Source organism: Tubulanus polymorphus, chromosome 2 (assembly GCF_964204645.1).
Source record: "Tubulanus polymorphus chromosome 2, tnTubPoly1.2, whole genome shotgun sequence".
NCBI lineage: Eukaryota > Metazoa > Nemertea > Palaeonemertea > Tubulaniformes > Tubulanidae > Tubulanus > Tubulanus polymorphus.
The window spans coordinates 30,230,968-30,248,668 of NC_134026.1; the positions used below are offsets into that span (position 1 = coordinate 30,230,968).

The window sequence follows — 17,701 nt, forward strand, 5'->3', positions numbered from 1 at the left end:
AATCGACATATTTCGCTATTTAGCACGACTGATTGTGATGATAATGGCCGCCGCGATGCAGCTGGGCTGTCATTATTGATGATATCAATTTGTTTCTCTGTGGTAAGTAACGAATTGGGGTCAGGGTTTGTTGATGTGATAAAAGCACGGACATGGGTATTTTTGATCTGATGAAACAACAAAAACTAAGAAGGGTAATGCCCAAAAAGAATTCTTTGTTCATCCGATTCTGACATTTGACAAGTGCCGAAGCGAAGAAGTGGACCGGACCACTCAACAACAGTCACACTGTCTCTTGACATGCTTGACTGGTTGTTGTAGTGTTTGTCACGGATGGTGCTGTCTTGTGAGTGTGAATGAAAGTGTGGCTTGTGACTGGCTGAATGACTGACTGTCACCACAATGCCTAGAGACTGACTGATCAGCACTTAACATGCCTGATTGACTTTGGGCCTTCAACTTGCTCTGAATGATTTGTGTGTGCTGTGTATAATCTGATAGTCTATATACTGTTGACAATTATTGCGATAAAGCGTCATTACCCTATCAGAATTGATCTCATCAATATGATTATGCATTACTATTATTTAAATTATATGATTCAACGGAACAAAAAAGCTGGTTCTTTATGATGAATAAAACTGATGGTCCATAGTTAACTTCAATTATAATGTAGTTATCATTTGATTGTTACAGATTCGAATCAGCCCGGGTTAAGTGTAATCAGAGAATTTATATTCCTGATCGGTTGTTGCTTCTCTCACTGTGTCCCCTTTGAGATTGCTATAAAGGGGGTTTGAAAATTAGGAAGTGGTTCCACGGTTCTCAGTCGATATTTGACTGTGAATAGTCAGCCCGCAGGCTCTTATATTATTGTTCCACATGTGAACCATCTTTTGTAACTGACCTGTGATGAGACTCATTAATAGGGTTGATGTGTAGTTTATCTGTCAGAAAGATTGTGAAATAAGGAATGTCTCACAGTGACAAGATCGCAGCTTGATAACGGTGATTTTTATGAATTTGGGAACGAATATATCTTACTTAAATGAAGTGAGGGGCCTGGGAACTCGAAGAAATGTCGAACTGAGACCAGAATAATGTTGTGTACCAATCCTTGAACAACCTCTTCAGGTGTTAATGTTAGATTCTGTTAATTGACTGTATTATGATTAGTATGAATTGAGAATTGTTCATCTCGGGCCACGCTGTATTATCACCTATCAATCGGTATTTATTATTATTCAAAACGTTCAGGTGTATAATTCAAGTCAATCGTAACCATGGCAGTAAATCAATAAATAATTGGCCGCTGCCAGCCGCGATCTCTTTCTAAAAGCTCTAACTGATTGTATGCAACAATTCTCTCAATCATTCTCTGTATAAAATCTATTTCCTCATTTTCCTGCACGATGTTGAACTTTGCCGGTTACAGAAGAGACTTTATCATCCATCATCATCAGGAACATGTCTCTTTCTCTCTCTCTCTTATGAGGATAAACTGGCTGTAGAGATAATCTCGATGAAACACTCTGTGGTGCTGTCACAATGTACAATAAAATCCCGCTTTATAAACCAAAACAATGAAAGGTTCCTTGATCTATGAGCTATATCATATCTTATAATACTTGATTAAGTCTCTAGTCTTTGTTCTGGATTATAATACCAGGTACTTCAAATAATTTCGCTGTATTCCTGAAGAAGAATATATTTGTATATTGTTGAAACAAGGAAATAATCTATAGCACAAGGAATTCTACAAACTCGATTACGTCATCAGTGGATAAGTCATCGCATTCAGGGGTAGATCTAGGGTTTGATTGATGGAGGGGTGCAGCACCAAAATATCATATGATTTAAAGGGTTCTGCGAAAAGTGCTCATCGAAAGAAAATAAACTCCTTTTTGGAAATAGGAATACTGCTCTCCAGAGAATCAAAAATGTCATTTGATTTTTAATAAATTAATTTTTTAATCTTATTGTATATGGTTTAATGTTATCATTTCGATCATCGACATAATAATCGTGCTAACTTTGAGGATTGATGTTTGTCTGTTCACCTCTCACTTTGCGGCATTCATATAGGCCTACCTGTCTGCAATCTTCAATTATTGCCTGGTTATTTATATAGTTTTATTTATAAAAATGTCTATTCTGGTTTTATATTTACCGCGTGTTGAAATAGCAGCTATGATGTGCTAAGGTTTCTCTCATTTTAGAAAACTGTGATTTCTATTGTTCTCATAATGATATGTATTTACAGCAGTTTGTGCGTCATATTTAGTATAACAATAGTTGTAGCCGCCGCACATTGTATCAAACGTTAGGTCGAGAATATTCATATTTTCATGAAGAGAAATTCACCAGCAACTGATTTTGTACTGGTCAGTTTTGAGAAGTGTGCGAGCCGCAATAACGACGAAAAAGTCAAAAGCGTTTGATCTGCGTTTATAGCTAAATATGAAATACATCGAAACTTAGTTAAATCTCGTCGTAGCTAGGATTGACGCTTGAACTGAAAATACATCGGATTAATACAATTCAACTGGATTCAACACAAATTGGAACTCAAGAATATTGACGAATTAAGTAATGTTTCAACTGATTTTAACTGTAGCTTTATTCATATGTCGTTCAATGACTTATTTCTGATGTTACAGAATGCAAACGGATTAGAACGTGAAAGTTTGATAACCGTGCTATTTTCTTTGACGTTCAATGTTTTAGGGAGTAGATTAATTGACACAGAATTCTTTTGTTTATCCCCAGATACTTATGATATTTATTTACATCAGTTTTAGGAGACATTTTAGCAAAATTCGATTTTTCTATTTCTTTTCAGTTTGAAGATCTTCGCGGGAATGCATATCGTTGGAAGTAATACAATGTTATTAGTTTGGTGATGCACTTCCATGATGTATGTGGAAGTGCTATTGTTTTATCGTCTAGTCAAACCGTAGCAACGCGCTACAAACATTTCTGTAATGGGATAACGTTTACGCAGAAACCGCTGCCCGTCGGAGGCAAGTTGAGTTTGGAGTTGACGCAGGTTTGCGAGTTTAGCGGCGCCGTGAGGATCGGGGTAACTACTCGCGATCCGGCGAGTTACTCGCGTGAGGATTTACCGAGATACGCGTTCCCGGAATTAACGAATAAAGAAGGACATTGGGCACGGGCGCTGAATGAATGTTACGCAGATACCGGCAATAGGATTACTATATATTTAACTAACGATGGTCAAATGCAGTATTTCGTTAATAATGAACATAAAGGAGTGTTTCTACACGGGTTACCAACGGATCAAAACCTTTGGGTATTATTGGATATATATGGAAACACGAAATCAGTCAAATTAGTTCCAACAGGTAAGTAATGTAGGCCCACGTCGAGAGAGGTTAGATTGATGTGAAAAACGTTTTGAAAAACATGTGAAAATTCCAGAATTATTCGTGATGTGAACCCTGACACGGAACTTGATTTCACGTGTAACAGGATGCAGTAACATGCAGAAATTCGAGCTTAAAATGGTTCAGTTTGAATTGACCTACTCTTAACTTTTAAATTAACATCGGAATTGGAAATTAAACTCAATTTTGCTGTCGATGTTGACAACAAGTTCATGTAACTCCTCCCTGCACCCGGGGACGATGATGAAACTAATGATGATTTTACTGATAGATGAAGCTCCGGTTGAGATTGTCGCGCGAGGACCCAGCGCAATGCAAGCGTATCATCAAGCCTGTAAATCCGGTACAAAACCTGTATTTAGGACACGTCTTATGTTAGTTGGTCAAGATGGAGTCGGCAAAACCAGTCTGAAAAAAGCATTAACCGGACAAAGGTAAAATAACTAAATGCTTAACGGCCGGGGAATGCTAAATCTGGTTCTCCATGCAGGGAAAACTAGGGATTTTGAATTTTGGCGTCTTCTAGTTCTATCTGGTAACGAGTGGCGCGAGGAACCTCTTGCAAAGAAACAGGCCCAGATTAGATTCAATCAGGGAATTTTCAGACATAGGGCACTCTAGAAAATCAGGGAACTAAGCTGGACCCAGTTCCACAGTTGTGAGTTAGAGTTAACTCTGAGTTAAAGTTAGTTCGTTTTCGATGAGTTAACTCAGGGTCAAATCTTAACTCAGAACTGTGGAACTGGATCCTGGAATTTTGCATTCCCTGATCTGTAAGAAGCCTCTGATTATTTGAGATTTGTGAGTTACTTCAATTTCTATGTGATTTTTAACTATTTCTTTCAGTCATGATGTTACCGAAAAAAGTACGGAAGGAATTGATTTATCGGCGTCTTGTAGTTTTAGTCGTCAGGAAAAACAAAATCTTCAGAAATCGATTCAACAACAAGATACGGCTCTTACACCGGGTAATTTTACTATCAACTCGATATTCCTAAAAAAAACAATCTCAATTATGCTGAAATCACTTTTTGGAGTTTTGCAGCCCCGAAAACCCAAACCCTCATCAGAAATATTTGCATTCAGCTTCAACAATATTAGAGACTATTGAATGAAAGGTAGCACGAAGAATAGTGTATAACTTTAGATACTGATAGTGCGTTGACTGTTGTAGTGTTGGGTGGAGCTCATATTCATATTATCACATTACCAACCAACAAATTAAACAGATCATCGAATGCGGTATATACGTAATTCTCCGATTGTCTGAACTTCCCCATCTTCAATTATTACTTGTCAAAATATTTTTATAAACCCTCATCATCATTTATTATTTACTCGACGGGCGTGTGATGATCTGTCGCCATGGTAACACGAATCATGTGTTGAAAATATGTTTTTTAAATGTAATTGTATCTGCATGGATTAAAACAGATACATTGACCTGGCCTAGGTTAGTGTAGTCCCCGCTATAGTATCAGTTATCAGATATCAGTTATCAGATATCCAAGCGGTTGAATACAGAAGTGTTAAAATAAAACACAATTGACAGGTGCATCCGGAGGGGACCCTTCTTATAACATGTTCTTCGCCAGGTTGCAAGATCGTGACTTAAGTCCAAAAAGTCATTAGAAATAGATTGGTCTTGATTGCTTAAACTTGTGTTAAGTAGTGAGATCAGTTAGGCTATAGAACCAAAATGATCTCAGACTGGTCTTAAGTTGTTAGTTCGGCTATAGAACCAAAATGAGATTAGACTTGTCTTAAGTTGTTAGATTGGTTATAGAACCAAAATGAGTAAATGAGCTAAGCAGTGTGGTCATTATATCCAAACAGCTTACAATTGTTTACAGCAACATTTGACAAGGCAAAAGATGATCAAGCAAAAAATTCCAGTTTTTTCATCACGAAGAGTCATTTGATTTAGTGCCTGCTCCTATAGAACGCGCAGTAGTGAAGTGAATGCACTGATTGAATGTTGTTTCACTCGGGTGGAGTTGATTAACTATTGATTTAATGTTTCGTGATAATTATCCCGAGAATTCATGACCATTGAATCGATTTCAAATGAAATTCTAAACCGACTCCGATTAATACGTACGGCGTTGATATTCGATATATTGTTTTGTAGGAGGAACCGATTGGTTGGAAGAAGAATATTACAACGCCCTATCAGATAACATCGTACAGGAACTCGTTCATCAGAAGAGAAATGATAAACCTTCGGTAGATGTAAAAAATCAACAGCTGCTAAACATGACTGCAGCTACTGCAGCTGCTGCTGCTGCTGCTAAAATGCCTGATATAGAAACAGTTTCCGATGTGGTAAATAATATATATTCATAGTTCTTTCGACGTGTGGTAAAACTCACTGAAGTCGTCAAAGTATAGAAAGATGATCATTATGTTGACGACTTATCCAATGATGACTTACACTTGAATCGAAATTACAAAATGAGACTCAAAAATAGAGAAATAGAGATGACTTTCCCAATGTGACTGCTTTACCATTGATGACTATATGCCTCATTAGTCTTTGGATCGACAGTAAAACTTGGGCGTCTTAATCGAACGATAACCACACTCAAACGTGGTGAACGGATAATAAGATTTATTTATTAAATCTAAAATATATACACTTGACGATGATCTCTAGGGTGAGATCGAAACGTCGTGTCTTATATATATTTTAGATTTAATAAATAAATTCTTGTTTTTAAATTCTTTTAATCTGTAGATAGTGGGTTTTTATCTTATTGGTCGTCTTAGTTTGCACGATAACTATGTCGATGACTTATTCGCATGACAACTTACACACTTACCAATACTAAATAAATTAGAGATGACACAAATTATGTGATGATCCTTAAGAGGACTTAGAGTAAGAAAATTTGATTGGAAATACAAATTAGGACTAAAGAATAGAGATTTATCTGATGATAACTTCAATGAGTTTGACTGAATTATTTGTCCTAATAAAATTATTATCCTTTGAGCTTGAAACGATTCTGAGAGTTTGATATTTCTACTGTTTTCATGATAAAGTGATGATATATATTTATTATTTACAGCATCGTCGTGGATCGATAATATCTCTCAGTCCGTACACCGATTTATTGAATGAAATGCCCGAAAGAGTCGTTCAAATCGTCGAATATAAATTGAAAGAACACAAACGAAAACCGTCGAAAGAATCGTTACGTAAAGATCAAGATGATGTATTGTTTAATATCTGGGATTTTGCGGGACAATCGATATATTACACAACCCACCAGGTAATTCGTTATTGCTTCATTTCTCTGGAGGGGTTACACTAAAGTCCGGACAGCTAGTCCATCTTTCCATCCGTCGGTCCATGGAGTAAATTTAGTGCTGATAATACATCCTATGTCTTTGGTTTTATATTTGTGGGGACTTTTCGTCTGACACAGCGGACATCGAAATATATCACAGAGTTGAGAATCGGGGTTAAAGAAAAAGCTGAAAATGTCTGTAAAATGATAAATCTCAATGATATTTTCACTAGGTTTTTCTATCGCACCGAGCTGTTTACGTTATTGTGTTCAATCTTTGTCATGAACTATTTGAACTGGCTAAAGTAAGCAACAAGGTACGTATTTAATGCACTGTATCCAATTTAGTGCACATGAAGACCGGTGACTTCTAGTGCATGGTTGTGAAACCTTTTATTCATCGAGTGAACCTTCAAATTACTACCAGTCTTTTAATTTTTATTGATTTGATACCAGGTTAACAAGGCTCCTCTACAACTATTTCGAATTTGTGAACTGTGGAGAGATTTTTTCGAGTAAAACTGATTTTGAGTAATATTCGTAATATTTTAGTCGTCTTATGATGAAAGGGAGTTGACTAATCTGGAATATATCAAATTCTGGATGAATTCTATCCACGCTCACGCCGCTAAGAATACCCATGACAGTATAGATAACATATCACTATCGCCACCTATATTCGTCGTCGGAACTCACAAGAATAGTCTCCCGGGAAATGAGGAAGAAAAACAGAAATTGGTAGGTTTTGAATTAACGCGTGAATGAATGATTGAACTGACATTAGGTTAAAAACATCGAAAAATTGATTGAAAGTTACGAATATCTGCCTCTTCATGGTAGCCTATATAAATGTGTTTACAGATTGAAGAAAAGTTCCGTGTGATTCGTGAAGGAATCGAGAACCAAACTTATACACATCATGTAATACCACAGTTTTATGCCATTGAAAATTGTAGTGAAACTGAAGACAATCAGGTAGTTGATTTTCCTACATCTCGATATTCAATTTAATAGGTTTATAATGTAATAATTTCTACAAATATATTCATGGTTTATTTATTTGAAGATCGTTGAACTGAGGAATAACATACAGACGGTTGGTAGTAAAGAATCCTATATGGGAGAACAAATTCCTTTAAAATGGCTGCAATTTGAGAAGTCAATTTCGCAGTTAGTCGACAACGGGATGTACTTCAGTTCAGTGGACCAGGTACTACTCAACATCCGGGAGTGTTTTCCAACCATAGTACCAACGGAATGGCACTTTTTCGGCAAATAAAGGCACCAAAAACAATTTTTCCTTTCCTCTAAACTGATACAGGAAAAAATCCAAAAACCTAGAAAAGGAAATTGGATAACGCTATTGACCACATGTTTCATGTTTCTTTATCTATACATGATTCAATGAAAAATGAATGAATTGTAACATTTCTCTGATTCACTCAGGGAATTCTGTATAACCTATACCTGCACTATGTTCTGTATCCACCATTGAGTTTCTACTAACCGGTAATTTGTTTGTATTTCTAGCTGAAAGAAGTAGCTCATGAACACGATATATTCAGCGATGAAGAATTCTCGACGATGTTAGAATTCTATCATGATTTCGGATTGATTATTCACTATAATTCTGCTGATGAGATTCTGAGTAGAATAGTAATACTGAAACCTCAGTGGTTAACTGATCAATTCAGAAAGGTTCTCGCATACGACGCTGATGTGAGTAGAACATCATCAATCATAAACCACGTTCACACCATGTTGTGCTAAATTTAGTCTGTTCCGTGTCTGGGCCAAATTCATCACACTGAATAGCATAAGTGTGAAAGGCGGTTTATGATAAATGACCACGGATTTATGGCGTCTGTATAATGAATCATAACTAGTAGTTATAAATGTTTGGTAATACTAAACATTGTAGGAAAACACAGAGAATGGAGTTCTGAATAATAAAGATATGAATAAAATCTGGGGTGATGTGATTGTGGAGAAAGCTGCATTAATCGGTTTAATGGATAAATTTGACCTGCTCTGTTTTAGTCTTCCAAATAACAATGTAAGTAGAATTGATGATGAAAGTTTCTTTTCAAGGAGGAGTTGACTCTAGAATCTCAAAACTGTGATATTTGTTTATACATGGTAGACTACGCACTTGCCACAGAGCTGAGTGCCTCATATTATCACATGGGGATCATTCATTTATTACGTACGCATGAAATTTGACTTTTTCACCCCAGTACACGAAATCGGCCATTTTTTCATATACATTTAGCATTTTGGTATGCAATTGCACTGACCCATCCCCCTGCCCTAATACGTACGTAATAAATGAATGATCCCATGTCCCCTGCCCTTGTTTGCCACGGGCTGATCACTTCAGATGATCACGAGCCCCAGTCTCTGGTTGCCTAATTGTCTTGGATTATTGCGTGCCCTAAACAAAATATAAAAGATTTCCTCTATCCCGTGTAATCACGATCAATCGTTTCTTCGACTGCTCCAGAATTCATTTTCCTTTGAGTGGATTCTACAGAATTCAACCGTTAAATAATGAATGTAATCTTTTCAGATGACGTTATGTGAATATCATATACCATCACGAGTTCGCAAAAATCGATCGATTCCTCAACTTCCTCCGTCTGTTCATGATGTCTGTTTCTATATGGATTTCCACGGATTCCTACCTGGTTAGTGACACTATATTCATGCAGGGATGTGAACCTGATTGTGTCGTGAGACTCTACCACTGATCCCGTCCTGATAACCCTGTGTACATACATGCAGCTATATGTGCGCTGGGTATATTCTGTTCCTAATGATAGTGATAATGATTCATCTGTCTAAATATGCTAATTTGGCATTACATGATACAAGGAGAAAGCAAAAATCCAGTTCGATAAAAAGTCATCTAGTCTCGCAATGTCATCAGGTTTAAATCCCTATTAACAAATAGATGGTTAATTGATGTGTTAATTGATGTGTTAATTGATGTATTAATTGATGTGTTAATTGTATAGATGGATTATTTCATCGTATTGTGACTCGTGTGATTCGCTGGTCGTTTGAAAACGGGGGACAGTCGCCGAGATTGTATTACAGACTCGCTTGTTTCATCATCGATAATGAACACGATCTCGTCCTTCAGATGGAGCCACTGAAATACGCTCGTATTAAAGTAAGCATCTTTCATTGTTTATTTGAATCTGTATATTGCCTGTATTTGAACCCGTGTATTGCCTGTATTTGAATCCGTATATTGCCTGTATTTGAACCTGTATATTGCCTGTATTTGAACCCGTCTATTGCCTGTATTTGAACCTGTGTATTGCCTGTATTTGAACCCGTGTATTGCCTGTATTTGAACCCGTGTATTGCCTGTATTTGAACCTGTGTATTGCCTGTATTTGAACCCGTGTATTGCCTGTATTTGAACCTGTATATTGCCTGTATTTGAACCTGTATATTGCCTGTATTTGTAGGTTCTGATAAAGAGAGTCGCTGATTTAAGTGATAGTGATGAATCTGCTGATGAATCTAACACCGATAAAGCTCTTCCACCCCCGAATCCTTCTGTTTGTGCTAAGGTTTGATTTTTGATATAAAAAAAGTAAAAAATCAGCTACGTCGTAGCTGAGACGATCATTACATTGACAAATGATGACCTTGGCTAGGTAAATTGAATTGGAAATACAAATGTGCACTAAATTCAGAGATGATTTATTTGATGATGATTTAACTGAGTTTAACTGTCACTCCTATCTCAACAGTTTCACTATTTGTATCTGTAACTGGAATTATTGATTATTTCTAGGTTCGACATTTTCTTGAGTCGACTCTGTGTAGTTTACGTGAAATGTGGATTCGTCGTTTATCATACACCGCTCGCGTCATCTGCTACTGCGGTAAACAATGTCATTACCACGGCAACGCTTACTGTGAATTGTTGGAATGTTTGCATTTTCTGAATCTCGATGAATGTCTCACAAATAAGGTTTGTTACTATTCCACTAATCAAGAAAAAATTGAAAGGGATTTTGAATTCCGTGATCTGTTAAAATACTGTCTGATTCAGGGTGGCGCCACCTACCTCGAAATCAGGGAAAAGTCAGGGAATATTGTAAAAAATCTAAAAATCATGGAAATTTGTTGAGATTACTAGATTACTAGATTACCTAAAATTAAACAGTTTCCGTCTATGTCGTACGTATTTGACTGTGATTGATTAGATTAGCAGATTGAGTCAGGGAACACAACGCACATGTCAGGGAATAGTCAGGGATAAGCGCGTCAAAAAGTGACGTCACCCTGTGATTCTCTCTCTGATTCCCTCTGAACAACTGTATATTTATTCTGTTTATAGATCGTGTGTTGCGAACACAGAAGAATAAAAACTGCTAATTATCGTAAATGGTTCCCGTCACATCATCCTGTTGGTGAGTACGCATTCACAGAAACCTCGGTCCCTCCTCCACCCTGAACCTTTCTGAAATCACAGAAACCTCGGTCCCTCCTCCACCCTGAACCTTTCTGAAATCACAGAAACCTCGGTCCCTCCTCCACCCTGAACCTTTCTGAAATCACAGAAACCTCGGTCCCTCCTCCACCCTGAACCTTTCTGAAATCACAGAAACCTCGGTCCCTCCTCGACCCTGAACCTTTCTGAAATCACAGAAACCTCGGTCCCTCCTCCACCCTGAACCTTTCTGAAATCACAGAAACCTCGGTCCCTCCTCCACCCTGAACCTTTCTGAAATCACAGAAACCTCGGTCCCTCCTCCACCCAGAACCTTTCTGAAATCACAGAAACCTCGGTCCCTCCTCCACCCTGAACCTTTCTGAAATCACAGAAACCTCGGTCCCTCCTCCACCCTAAACCTTTCTGAAATCTGTAATGAATGTCTTCATTTAGCCCGTCCTGGACCGATTTTACCGGCTGACATTTTACCGTCGAAAGATGAAAACGTCATCACAAACATCGAAGCGAAGAAAGGAGCCGAACTTCCCGGTTGGGTGAAGAGCGCGGCTAAACTTCTGAATGGTGGATCAGAGGGGCAAGACTGGACTGAATTAGCTAAGAAACTAGGTACAGTAGAACATGACTGCTTCGAATTATCACGTGCCCCACGAGTTTACAAATTTTCTCCCACTCCAATTCATTATGATAACAACCAATCCCTGCTCCAACTTCCCCGGAATTTACGTAGCTCTGAAAAGATGTATTAGTCCTACACGATCTGAAACAAATGGAGTCTATTAGACCAAGTTCTACCGCTCTCGATAAAGATTTGAGAGTTAACTCATCGAAAATTGGCTGATTTTAACTCTAACTCGCATCTGTAAAACTGGAATCTGCATTTGAATTTAGCAATCTCAGAAATAGTGAATGATCGCTGAACTCCTGCTCTGGTCAACGATTCATGTTTTGTTTGTTTTTTATTCGAAGGTTATAAGAAGATTCGAATCGATCGTTTTAACGATGATTTAAATCCGGGTCTCGCTCTGATCGCTGATTGGATTATCAGTAGTGGTAATACAGCTTTATCTATTGATATGATGATTACATATCTAGAACAGATGCATCGAGATGATATTATAGATATTATACATAAAGGTCGAGGTAAGTTTCACGGAAAATGGATGATATCTTCGTTAAAAGTTTCAGAACCTATTTCATGGCTCGGTAGACAGGGTTTTTGACTCGGGTCAGTGAGCTGTTCGGTTTGAACCTCAGTAAACCCATACAAGTCAATGATCAATACTTGATGGAGTAAAGTGTTAAGAAATGCATAAGAATTATAAACTGCGGGTAGAGATCTATGCCCCTGGACAACAAACAGTCTATAGACCTATTGCAGCCATGTGTTTTTTTTACATGACTGCTGCCATATTTACAGTCCATACAATAAGAGATTTTAAATAACGGATCCCGAAATTTGTAAATGACTATGTTATCTTGTGTTGTTATGGCAAGTCTCCAACACTAATAAGCAAACTAAGATACAGATCTACTGCGTAACTTACGGTGTTTATATATGAATTATTTGTAGAATATGAAGTCGATCCTCCACAGATATTTATCAGTTATCAATGGGATAAACAAGATGAAGTTCGCCAGTTACGGGACTGGTTAGAACGAGCTGGATTCACGTGTTGGATGGATATCGGTCAGATGGGCGGTGGGGATCAACTGCACCAAAAAATAGACCTCGGAATACGAAACTGCAAGGTTAAACTAGTTTATAACAAGTGAAGTTCGTAATAAAAAACATGGGCCTCACAAATGAGGGAAAACTTGGAAGTTCAAAATTATATTATTATAAAATTCCCGGTTTGGAAATATTTGAGAATTTGATATTCTGCTAATCCAGGAAATATGTAGGAAATTCAACTTCCCTGCGCAAAGTTCTGAGATATTTATTGCTTTCTTCCTTTAGCAATTTTTCTTAAAAATCACATTAATCAACCAGTCACCACTAAAGTGTTGATGTCTCTGTAGTTTGATGATAACTGTTCGATTTCCATTTGGAAAAATTGAAAAATCACGAGTGAAAAGCTTGGTAATTTTGTATTGGTGCTACTGTAAGATCAACAAGCTCCAGAAACTTGTATTGTATGTACATGTATTTGTATTTCATAATTGTAGGTAGTTTTGGCTTGTTTGTCACCTAAATACATAGTGTCTCACATCTGTAACCGGGAACTCAGTTTAGCCGATATCTTACGCAAACCAGTTGTACCTATAGTGTATGATAAGGTACCGTGGCCTCCACCGGGGGGCATGGCACTTATGTTCTCACAACTGATCTATATCGATATGAACGGTAGGTGGCAACTCCATTTTGTTTTTAATTAAGACCCAAGATCTTGAGTTATTACCAAAACTTTAGAGCAAATAGATTTAAAAAGATCTTGAACTCGGTGCTACACAGAATAATTCTACTGAAAAATATTCTTGTGGTCTATCGTTTCTTTCCTGTTAGGAATTAGTCAAAATTACTACAAGTACCGTAGTTGTTACTTTCAAAATGAATTCTACATTTGATTGCAAATGCATTTTATTATTTCATGGCTTAAATCATTGATTTGAGGCTCAGAAACTCTCTTACGGATTTAAGAAAAAGTGTTGACTTTTAACTTAAAAAATTTCTAAAATTTTGCCTCAGTTCGACATCAACAAACTCTAGAAATTGGAGTGATAGATACTGTGAGTGTTATTGTTATCTGTTTAGGTGTTGGCGGTCACGGAGGTTCCGGTATTCACGCCGATCTAGAAGATAGATACAATGAAGTCATCCAACAAATCTCTCATCACACGAGTCCGGAAAATCCACCTCAGATAGACGTGGAAGTTTCACCAGCCGTTGATGAGACCGATGAGAAAGAGTTAACGCCGCGCTCGGACGCGACCGTGCTCAGTTCTGATGCGATTTCGCAGGATCAGTCTGCTGCGGAGAACGTAATACAACCCGATTATAATATACTGAATAATACGTCAGTTCTCCCTGAACACTTACACGGTGACCGTGTTACACCTCCCAATTTACAACAACAACCAACTCAACAAACTCTCAATTCAACCGTTGAGCAAGTTAGCGTTACTAAATGTGCGATTTGTACGATATTGTGATTTCACAATCAGGGGTCTGTCTGTCGCTCAAAAGTTGGTTACAGGAAACTATTTGGATAGTTGTATAGGAACCAAAAAATCTGTTCATTATAACCGATAGTTCTATATACAGTGTAACTTCGTTTTGGCGTCCCTTGTCTTTAGAAATTATATATTGTGGGTTTTAATCCATGGTGTATAGGGGATATAGTGACAATAAAGACTGTATTATTACTATAGTATTTATACAGTGGTTTTTCTTAATCAACTATTGAGCGGCCACTGACCACAGGCAGTAGTGTAACTGTGAATGATAGTGTGATATATCTATCTAGAATAACCATGGCTTTATATGTTAGACTAAAGTGAGCTTTTATTGATGTGAAAAGTATAACGAATCCTGTCTGATGATAATGAAAGATTTGTATATTCAGGCGAGCAATTATAGGGGGAAGGGTCATGTGAACTTTAGTAAAAAGGGGGTAAATAGTTTATTATGGACTGCGACCGCAGAACTCCATCATGCAGTAGAGAACTCTAGTCTCGCTATTGGATCAGTCCTATAACATCACATTTCTGTGTAGTATTTAATTGTGGGCATTGATTTCCAGCTGAAATAATTACAGCTGATGGAAGATAGTTGACTTAAGAAGCAGCTTTGATCGTTAAACATTACATTCAGGTTATAAATTAATGAATCTCATTGATGGATCTGAATGTGTCATATTTCATCAATATTTCAACATCTGCAGCCTATTTTACACTTGTGTGATATTTGACTTTGTGAGTTGAATGATTGAAAATGAATTGGTTTTATGGACTCGATCGTAAGTCCAGTCAGGAATGAAGTTTATTGAAAACCATTCAGATAAAAGAACTAACTATTCATCACTATTTCAGTAAATAATGTAAACTAGAATATACAGTGAAACTGTCATCATTCCAGTGGTTTGATAAATGTAGTTATTTGTATATGTAAAAAACTATACCTTACACTGGAGGCTTCTGAATATTGATTATACGAAATAGACATATTTTACGAACTTGTAATGTTTTTAGTAGTTGTCCATACATACATACATATATAACTTTGTATATTTTGTCTGGTTATTGTTATCCTGTTGAGCGTTGATGAGAATTGTAGTTTTTTTTCTCTACATTCTGAGGAACAGTCATCATCAGTCTGTCGTAAATTGTTGATTGTTAACTGCTGAGGGTTGAATTTGTTGTGAAGTACATCCGTCCATTTTGTACATATAATCAACAGACCGTATTTATTTATGATTTATTGATTTAATTTATTTAAGATCAGAACTCGATTCAAGAGTCTCGCTCGCGGTTAAGTTTTACTCTAGAATTAAAACTAGTTTATTTCCTCTGTTTTAAACCCACGAGTAAAATATTAACTGAGAACATTTGAACCAGGTCCTGATTCAATCATATGATTTTAAATTGTGATGCAGTGAAGGTCATGTTTTGATTCTTACAGTTCTTTAATTATAATATATGAAAAAAAAAACTAAAAAGATTCTATTCTACACCGAGTGAGAAATATTTTTTATTTCAAATTATAGACTGAAGATTGTTTTCCGGTTGTTTTATGATTATTTGAATATTGATTTCGATTAAAATCTCAAACATTCCAATCATGTTTTAATAGAAGTTTTACTTCATTGTTTGAAATATTCCACTATGATAATTTTTGTATTCTTGTCCAGAATGTAAATAAAGGATGTAGTGTTTATACTGAATTATGAAAGTTCATCTTCGAGTTTTTCTTTCTGATCTTCATGAGGATTTCACCTAGAATAACCATAGAAGCGATAACATTAAAAACCTCATTTTCTAATGAGTAAATACAGTTTATTAACACGAACGTTTTCGGGATCATATCCCCTCATCAGGTGAAATACAAGTGAATCAAATGATTAAACTACAGGTTTATATACAACATAAGTTACAAAATTACAAGTGCTAAATTCTAAGCTAATTACAAACCATCTTATGTTGTATATAAACCTGTAGTTTAATCATTTGATTCACTTGTATTTCACCTGATGAGGGGATATGATCCCGAAAACGTTCGTGTTAATAAACTGTATTTACTCATTAGAAAATGAGGTTTTTAATGTTATCGCTTCTATGGTTATTCGGATATTTGAACTCTCTTCCTAAGATCTATTTCACCTAGAATCTGTTTCAACCGGCTCGAGTTACAGGAACACCAGAACCTGGATTCAGCTCCACGGTTGTGAGTGAGGACATGGACTGCATTTTAACGTCCATGATTAGAGTCATCATTTCTGATGAGTCGAATCTGAACTCAGATTTGTGCTTGAACTAGAACTGCAGCTGTGAGGGAATTCGGAAATCTATTTTGCCATATGTTTATGATATCGTTGAGAATATTCATCGTAATAAACTCCTCGAATCATTAAACAGAAGGATATCAGAATTATCTACGAGTCTGAATACAATGTTACGGAGGATGTCTACTTATAGAGACATTAGACATATCATTTACCAATGTTTGAAACGACGAACATATACATTCTGTCTGATATTTGACTTTTAACATATAGGCTGACATTTCCATTCGCGTGAGTTTTAATAATACCAGAGAATAATGGTGTATATAAGCGCTGCAAACGGCAGATGTTCAGTTCCCTGGATGATTTCATATATTAGGTATATACGACCAGAGATTCGGGATCATAATATTTTTGCAGTTAGTTCACTGTGTCTTTTACATCAACTGGACTCTGATCGGTTCTCCTGAAACATCATCCGGCCGATTCGATCCCTGGATGCAGTTACCATAGAAACAGTACTACTTAAATCAATATTTCGCTATTCCAGATTGTGACATGACTCCTCAGCAGGGGAGTGAATCGTATGAGTGATTGTTTTTGTTTTCCAAACCTATCAAACGCGCGTTCAACATTTCGAAGCATTTTGGTTCGAGTCGCAGATGGACAGATGATTATAACGGATATCAGAACTGCTGTAAAATAACGCGTGTCGTGATCGAGTTCAATTCATTCAGTCGCACATTAAATCAACGATTAGCCGTACATCTGTAAACTCTCTTTCATTCAACGGTAAGTGGTTTTTTATTTGGGAAGGTTTTATAAACCGAGTATTTGACAAATTTGACAAATACCGAGTAATATCTTTACACTTCGTCGACTCACAAGGGCCTGTGCAAATCTCATTTGACCCCAGTATCTTAGGAACCGTATAAAAAACTTTTTCATATGATACCTAGGATACTGGGTCAAAAATTTGTTCAGGCCAGTGTTGGCCCTTTCCACTAGAAATTTATTGTATGTTATTCACAAATACGGAAATAGGAATTTATGAAATGCGATATTGTATTAAAATGTCTGATAGCT

General features: G+C 36.8%; 1 protein-coding gene across 1 annotated transcript; it reads left to right on the plus strand.

Moving 5' to 3' along the window:
- Positions 1 to 37: 37 nt before the first annotated feature.
- LOC141900379 (uncharacterized) lies at positions 38 to 15,991 on the plus strand. Its single transcript, XM_074787254.1, has 22 exons — positions 38 to 102; positions 2,843 to 3,365; positions 3,679 to 3,841; positions 4,254 to 4,375; positions 5,539 to 5,732; positions 6,479 to 6,682; positions 6,934 to 7,017; positions 7,253 to 7,438; positions 7,562 to 7,675; positions 7,767 to 7,910; positions 8,231 to 8,419; positions 8,622 to 8,756; positions 9,270 to 9,387; positions 9,718 to 9,875; positions 10,180 to 10,284; positions 10,512 to 10,691; positions 11,061 to 11,133; positions 11,610 to 11,783; positions 12,144 to 12,317; positions 12,748 to 12,926; positions 13,344 to 13,521; positions 13,930 to 15,991. The coding sequence occupies exons 2-22, from the start codon at positions 2,903 to 2,905 to the stop codon at positions 14,325 to 14,327; spliced, it is 3,735 nt and encodes a 1,244-aa protein (XP_074643355.1). The 5' UTR covers positions 38 to 102; positions 2,843 to 2,902; the 3' UTR covers positions 14,328 to 15,991.
- Positions 15,992 to 17,701: the final 1,710 nt, after the last annotated feature.

Bases quoted from the DNA above. Each gene is read 5' to 3' on its own strand.
- LOC141900379 (XM_074787254.1), top strand. From the start codon at position 2,903: ATGCACTTCCATGATGTATGTGGAAGTGCTATTGTTTTATCGTCTAGT. The intron at 8,757-9,269 runs GTAAGTAGAATT...TAATCTTTTCAG, and splicing joins TTAGTCTTCCAAATAACAAT to ATGACGTTATGTGAATATCA. The intron at 9,388-9,717 runs GTTAGTGACACT...TTAATTGTATAG, and splicing joins TTTCCACGGATTCCTACCTG to ATGGATTATTTCATCGTATT.